Source organism: Eurypyga helias, unplaced genomic scaffold, assembly GCF_000690775.1.
Source record: "Eurypyga helias isolate BGI_N326 unplaced genomic scaffold, ASM69077v1 scaffold41431, whole genome shotgun sequence".
NCBI lineage: Eukaryota > Metazoa > Chordata > Aves > Eurypygiformes > Eurypygidae > Eurypyga > Eurypyga helias.
In genome coordinates this window covers 2180-10361 of record NW_010233539.1, presented here as the reverse complement: position 1 = coordinate 10361, position 8182 = coordinate 2180, and the positions used below count along the sequence as shown (strand labels likewise).

General features: G+C 40.6%; 1 protein-coding gene across 1 annotated transcript in view; it reads right to left on the bottom strand.

Annotated features, from left to right (window-relative positions):
• Positions 1-5972, bottom strand: part of LOC104517182 (olfactomedin-4-like) — a gene marked incomplete at its 5' end in the record, with an annotated part of 16625 nt that extends 10653 nt beyond the window's left edge. The window contains 1 exon segment of the mRNA XM_010161758.1: positions 5820-5972. Coding sequence (XP_010160060.1) covers positions 5820-5972 — 153 coding nt within the window.
• Positions 5973-8182: the final 2210 nt, after the last annotated feature.

The following is an 8182-nucleotide window of genomic DNA, read 5'->3' as shown; positions in this document are numbered from 1 at the left end:
GGAATGCCTGAGGATAACTGAAGGCAGAGTTTTACTCAGAGTCTTCCATTTTTTTAATTCTTTGCCAATATTGTCTCTGTGAGCTAATTTTATCCTCAGTATGCCAAGAACTTATATTGGCAAAAATTTTATTAGGAAATCTGCAGTGTATTATCTCACAAAAGCAACCCAAGGAGGCTGAAAAATGCAATAAAGGATTCCCAAGTTTTTCAACTTCATTTCCTATTAGCTCTGAATCCAAATAAGATTTTACCCTGTGTACATTTGAATTGTGTGAAAAGTTGGCAGAACTGGTTGGGGTTTGTCTTTGGGCAGTGGGGGAATGTTTAAACAAAGTGTTAAAAATCACGTCTGGTTTAAATGGAAGTGTAAAATTTATTGCAGGCTTTACTTACTGTCATTTACATAGCAGTTTTTTCAGCCTTTTAACCATTAAACAGTTGTCCGGATAAATACATTTTCACACATGTATCTGCTGAGGTAAAGGTCACAGCACAAGCATTGTGATGCAGAATGTTAAGAATATTATACAGATTTGGGACATGCCTTGAAAAATGTTAGTTCCTTGAAATTTAACACTTTCAGAAAGATACATAATTACACTCCCATATGCTTCATGAGTCACGTCTCTTTTCCCTTAAATCAATATAATTATATCACAAAAGGTAAGAAGTAAAAATAAATATAATGTTTGTTGCATCAGTAACTCCATGTTTATGCTCTCAGATGGTATTTGTGTTAGAAGACCCTCTCTCTACAGCACTATGATTTCCACAGCTGTTGCTTCTTCAACCGAAAGATTTTTATCCCACATCCTCTCATCCATTCTTGCATTATCTTACATAAAATAAAAGTCAATATTTTCCCCAGTTGGCTCTGGAATGGTGTCTAAAACCTTGTCATGGTGTGAAGATCATGGACCCCTTGTTTTCCTCTTCCAGCAGCAGGCCCTGGGACAGGGACCCCAAAAACCACACTTATCAACTAATTCCTTTCAATTTTATTGAATCCTTTGTGTACCAAAGAGGAGCTGTGGAAGCTCATGGTATGGAAATTCATGAAGGTCAGAAAGGATCCTTTAAGATTATAAGATATTCAGTGATGCAGTTGAAGAAGGAGAATTATGTGAGAAGACCCTCTTTTCAAAAGCATACTTCAGTATAGTGCTGTGGCACAACAACACTATAAATCTGAAATAGCCCACTACCAAACCTCTCAGTGTAGACACATAACGTACACCAAAGCCAGGCTGCTCCATCCCACACATTTAAATCAGAGTTTGAAACAGATCTTCTGTTCTAAACGTGTGCAGCCAGATTTCAAGCTCCTCTGATGCAAACTGGCACATCTCCATAAGCTGCAGCAGAAGCACCTTGACTCATCACACTGGATGCTCTAGATCTCCCAGGTCAAGCCCAGGTAACCTTAAGCTAAGCTGTTTATTACAATTAAGAATCAAAAAATAATAGCATATAAAGACTTGACCTTGCTGCTTGTCTGTGGCTGGCAACAGAGACAGCTGAAATCCCTCGTCCTAGCTGTCACCATTATCTGTTCAGGAGGGAATAGCAGAAAGAACTGGACAATGTTCTTGGAAGAGCCAGATGTAATTGTACCTCACGCTTTCACTGGTCACCCAAATCAGTTTGGGGTTGGAAGATATACTCAAAAAAATCCTCTGTAAAAAATCTTCAAAGGTCAGTGTCTAAACTGTGTGCAAACTAGAGTTTGCACAGCAAAAAAAAAAAAGATTGCAGCCTGAGGAATATAAAGCAAGCCTGTGTCTGAGCTGAGCAAAACTGCACTGCTGTGTGAAGGAATGTATGTCATAGAGGTATATGAAATTCTGCCTAGATATTAGTAACCTTTCTCACAGTAATACTAATAGTAACAATAATGATGATAATGAAATACAGACCAAATCTACAAACCACTGAACTAAACAGACTGCTGGAATTAGTGCTGGCTACTCATTAGTGAGAAACCGGGGAAGCTGGAGTTGTCTCCGGGGTTCTGAAAGGCTGGACAAAATGCTGAGGGCTGGAACAAGGCACACATAGTTATTTCAGCCCTGACTGCAGAGTGCTGCAGGACACAGACCTGGAGTTCTCCTCCCACATCAGAGGGTTTCCACTCAGTCAACCATCTAGGTCATTTAAGGATATGTCAACACCATCCAGTGGAGTATAGCTCAGAGCTGTCCATACACGTTGAGCCTGAACTAACCCCAGCACTCTGCAGCGCTCCATACAGCCACACCAGCATTGCAATGAGCTTAAGCTAATAGTTCCCCTGGCAAATTATTGGACAAATGTAATTTTCTCAGCAGTGCTGCTCTAACAGGTCTATACTGCTCTTTCAGACAAATTCAGCACATATGTCAAGCCCTGCTTGCTCAGACCTGGTTTAGGAGTTTCTGTAGTTTAGAAACATCGATTGAAAAAGGAATATGATGTTGCTCTATTGCTTGGCAGATAGATTTAAGCATCTTGTAACCCCTCCTCTTCTACTGCATCTACCTGCTAGGGACTGGCTGTTGTCTCTTGTCAGGCTGGCACAGAAATAGGGATATAGACCAGTAACTGGTACTGATTGCTGCTACATTTGTTGTAAAAGCCTGAAGTAAGGTATGATGAGTGCATAAAGCCTGTATTAGCCCTTTATAGGAAGAGAATGAAGCCATGTGAGGCATATGTTGGAAAAAATCTTCAGTTTCAGTTTTTCCTCCTTTGCAAGCGCTGTCACCCTCTTGGAATGAAAAGGGCAGGAAAAACCTTCAATGTTCATTTACTGTGTCATTTACCTGCAACTGGTATTTATCAACACGGGGTTTGCAGCATGCAAAGAGACACTTTTCCAGGATGCATTTGGAGAGTACAGGAGGGGGAACAAATAGGCAAGATGAAGATGTAAAAGAAAAGAAGTGGGACGACTGAGGGAAAATAAGAAAGAAGTGACAAAACCAGCAACTCTATACTTGGCCCAGGACACTGGCTTCGGGCAGGCCTGACCTCTACAGATGCGTAAGGAGCAAGGTTGGCAAGCAGTCTGCAAGCTGACAGGTGAATTCCACTGCAGGTTAACCTATTTTGGAAACAGCTGTTGCTGGCAGAGGGCAGGCATGTGTTTTTTCCTCCTGTTTTTGTTACCTGAGCATGTCATGGCTGTTGTGAGCCAAGTTCTAAAATGCACTTTCTCTCCTTGGGATCACATGCTGATCCATTCCTGTTACGAAGATGTCCTCTCCCCTTTCCTATTGAGAGGAGCAGCCAATTCTCACTTTGCTTTGAAAGGTTAATTTTCTTCTGTAATCATAATTATGCTGGCAAAGGTTGATGTGACAGAGGAAAAATTAGTCTGGTATTTTCAGCCTACAGTTTGTACTCATTTGGCACATGAGAGCATCTCTTTATCTGTGAGCTTCCTTGCCTGCTGATTCTATAAAAGGACCCCCTTGCTTTTTGAATTAGCCTACAATCAGGCAAAAGGTTAACGATTCAATCAGGTTGTTTATCTGGGACTTCTAGCACATGGAAAGCATCCTTAAGAGGGTCCAATCCTGCAGCTCTTACCCAGGAAAGGTTCCCATGAGTTTTGAAGGGTGTTTTACAAGAGTGTATGGGTTCTCAGAGTCAAAAAAGCAAGCACTCCATAAAAAGACCCACCCCTGTGGTGAGGCTACATTATGTTTGAGCATAATTCCCCAGGATTTTGCTCAAGATTGTTTCTAATAAAGATCAATAATGAGAATTGGGCTTTCCTCCATTTCATTATTTCCTTCTTCCTTTGAGTATTATGACTAAATTGGTGTGCAGGATTGTGTATGGAGGGTTTTTTCCATAACTGGAAAGGTGAAGAATTTTTAATTATGGAGACTCATGCATCACAAGATATCAGATTACTTAAATTCAGATACCAATATGGCAATGTTTGATAGATTTCTTCTTTCTACAGAAAATCATGGCTAAAAAACCTTGCACACACAGAGTTACACCAAAACGCAATCTGTTCGGTTACATTTCTGACCCAAAGTGTCTCTTTTCCCGGATCACACCAAAGTATATGTCACACTTCATCTACCTAGATGCATCGTAACACTGCTTGGCTGATTGGTCTCGACAGGATGAAATTCAGTGAAGCCTCAGTTAGGTCAAGAACTTGCACTGTCTGCAGCGAGAATTGAAAGCCAAGGTCAGTGTGCACACCGCGGTGCACTGCTGGACACCTATGGATGACAACACAGTTACACCAGTTGACACCAGCTGGCAAACTAGACATGAAAGTCCACAGTGGGGATTCAGCTTGCCCTGACTTTAGAGGTGAGTTTCAGATAGAAATCTGGATACCTAATTTTAGACATCTATAGGAAGGTGTGTCTTTATATGAACAAGACGTCTGAACTCAATGGAGATCTGAGGTTGTCCACACAGAGAGGCCAGGCAGCATGACCTATGTCAGATCTGCATGGCCCTAGGAGATAGGTCACATGTCCTAAAGGAAACATGCACCCTTCTGAGGAAAGTGCTGTTAAGAGCCTGGTTACACCACAACAACTGACTGGGAAAGGTGGTACACAAACACCTTGAAGAATCACGCCAACTTTCTGGCTGAGAATCATCTCCCTGATCCTGTCCCAGTGCAATTAGCTTTAAATGCTGGCACTAACCACGGTGGGAACAATATGGGGACCTGAAAACTCCGTGATTTTCATGGAACATTAATTCTGAGCTACTCCTCCATGCTGCAAGGGATCAGGTAACTCCTTTGCTTGGAGGCAGTGGAACTTCTGTCAGCTTGCCCTTCATATCTCTGCTGACAGTTGAACGTGTTCCATTGTTAGCTCCAGTTCTCTCAAAACAAACGATTTGAACAGAAAGATTGTACCACAGGACCCACCACCTGTTGTTGTGGTTTTTATGCACAACTTCTTATCTGTTCTTGATTATACCAGAGGAGGGTTATGAATATTTATGGTTAGAATTTATAATTTAATGCTGTGCCTTTTCTGCTGATTAATTCAAGGACACTTCATTTCTTAAGATGCTTGGTTCCTGAAGAAAACACTTTCTGCTGGACACCTAATCTGAATCCTGAATATTTATCCACCATCAAAAGTCAAAGACAGATTTCTGTCTTCACAGGCAGCATCAACCAGTGCACCGAAGCATGTGTACATCTGCCCGAATTCCTCAAAAAATGGATGTGTATTCATGGAACAAGCAGCCAGAGTAGTGTAAGGTGTGTTTGTCTTCAGCAGTGATGCATAATTCAACAGTCACACTGCCACAGCTTTGGATGTTGACAAGGAAAATATTTGGGGGTTTTGAGTTTTTTGGTTCTTTTTTTTTTTTCAGATCTGTGAGAGCAGAAGTGAAGGGAAAAATATTCACCTACTTCTTCACTCTGGGCCAGGGTGACATTTCTCCTCTCTCCCTTCATTTCCCTCTTAAAATCTGGCCGGCTTGATACAAATAATAACACATGAAAGAGCAGGAGGCTTGGCTTCCTATAGCTCTGTGCAGCAATCACAAACCAATAAAATTGAGCCGAGAGGAAAAACATAACTATTCTTCCAAAAATACCATATGCCTCTAGCTGCAAAGGCCTAGAAAAGAGACCTAAGGATATTCAAATGTATGACATGCTACAATGTCAATGATTTGAGATTTAATCACCCTTCTCCTTGTTCTTACAGAGCTCTCCTTCCCGCTGCTTGAAAGACAGGTCACAGAAAACTGCTGACTGATGTACTTTTTCCACAGGCAACCATTTTTCAGCAAAGATACAATTGTTAGAGTTATGAGAAAAGAACAGCTTACTTGAGAAAGCTCTATCTCAAATTTCTCCGTGAGCGTTGCAGCTATAATTTCCAATTGCTCGGCCTTCTGCACTGGAAAGGTGGTATCTGGCAAGTACACAGAGCACTGACAAGTTCCCTCATCATCCACAGAGCCCATCACGTTGGCAAAGAGCTGCAATAACAAATCGTTAGGGAAAAAAGTGTTAATATTCTTCTCTGGAATCAGTAGCTAATGCCTGACAATAATATGAGCTGTGGCAATCATGAGATTCGCAACTTCATTACTAAATATCTTTCCCTTTTTTCTTCCAAGGAACTCAAAATATCTAGCAATATTTATGACTCAGCCTTAGAAATCTTGCTGAAAATAGCTAAATATTGCTGTAAAGATTTTACCAGTGAAAAAATGGCATATAATAGTTCTTCCTTGCCCAATCTTGTGGACAATGTTCCTAAGATAGTTAAATAACTTTTTCAGCAGATGGAAAAGCACACGACAGCAGGAAAATAATAACTCACTAAGTTAGGTCTTACAGTTACCATTCTGTTAAACTGAATTGAATTGATCGGATCATGTAGTTGTTTCCATTCATAGACATGAAAGCACTGAGATAGAACTTCGTGACAGGGAAATTTTTGAGAAGAAAAACCCTTCATTTGAAGTTTCTCAGCCAGCCCCAGCAAACAGACATACACATTTAATTATACACAACTGAAAGGTGGTGAATTACGTATGTAGTCTCAGCCTAAGGTAGAGATACTTATTTTGCTACACAATATTGCGTGTAACACCCCATACATCACAGCCCGCTTATCCCGAATTGTGGATAGTTTGTGAAGCTATTGCCCATGCCATTAGCATGAATTGCCTTGTCCTGGCCATCTGCATGTTCAAAGCATCCCCATTGGAGCAACGTGTACGGTTATGGAAAGGCCAGGGCTGTCAATTCACGACCTTGCCATAATTTACAGCCAAAGCACATCATTTCCTATAAACACTGGGCTGAATACTGAGTGGGTTTGAAGCAGTTCTGTTTTGTTTGTACACAAAGCATTTCCCAGTTCATAAACCTATCACGAATTTATTAATAAAGATATTTGATGTTACTTTAAAATATTCTGGCACACACTTCAATGCGGCTGCATATTTTAGAACTACAGGCTTGCTCTTCAAATACACTTCTTTCTATAATCTCTCCTCCTGCCTTGCAGAAATCCCAGTTATTCATGTGTTTTCTCTTTTTCTCCCCCTCTTAAAAATAAACAAGCAAACAAAAAAACTGTCTATGGAAAGCTGACATTTCAGCACTCCTTCCCTCACTTTTGCACAGTGATTTTGACTAACTTCCTCAGCGCCGAGCCAGCCCAGAACATGCCGTGATGGCCAGCAGCAAAGCTGTCTTGAGCTGTGAGCTCGAGAAGAGAACAGCAAAGAGGAGGAATAGTCCCAGTTCACACTTCTGGCAACCTCTTTACCACAGCTATAACAAACGGCACGCAACTTGTTTTGAAAGAAAGCATGAAAAGATGTTTCATCTGTGTTATTCAAGCACCATGGGCCTTAAAACCTCACTCATAGACAGACTGCTGAAGACATTTAACATGAAAGGAAGCAGAGAAGTATCTCATGACATTCCAGAATGTCCCAGCACATAACTTCCATTGCTTTCCCTGCCAGGTAGGTTACCAAAGTACTTCTGAACATACTGCAAACTGCTTCTAAGTTTCCAAGTATTTTTGAAGACATGACTATCAGTACCTAAACTACCATGAAAAATAAGTTCCTAAGTCATTTAGATGCTTCTGCACCTCTGAATCCTCTGTCTATGGGCATGAATGAGATGGAAAGTTGCTCAGCAATTTAAAAAAAAAAAAAAAAAACCACAGATGGGGGAAAAAAACAATAGAAGAAATAAATGTCGCTTAGTAAGTATATGAGACTTTCCATAAGGCTGTTGTACGCTGGCATGACAGTTTTTGTGTAGGAGGTATTGTATTTTATCCCTTCTGTGTGTAGCACAAATATAACATCTATGTGTTTATGTATATTGAGAGAATATACTATACATATTATAGTAGGTGCTATACATATATATTTCTATATATAGTATAGTGCAAACTACACATTGTGTCCTCTGCTATGAACTACAGTCCTGTCTATATATAGCCATCAGTTTATCTAGAGGTACCATGCTCACTCCGTGTGCTAATTAAACCATTCATAAATGTATTCTGCTGATCTCCAACTTATGCATTTACATTCTTTATGAAAAGCAATCATTATATTTTAACATCTGTGTTGTGCGAGAGCCTTGAATTGAAGGCAGAGCTTCATTGCAGTAAGTGCAGCTTATAGCTAAGCCAAGAGAGTCTCCCGGAAGG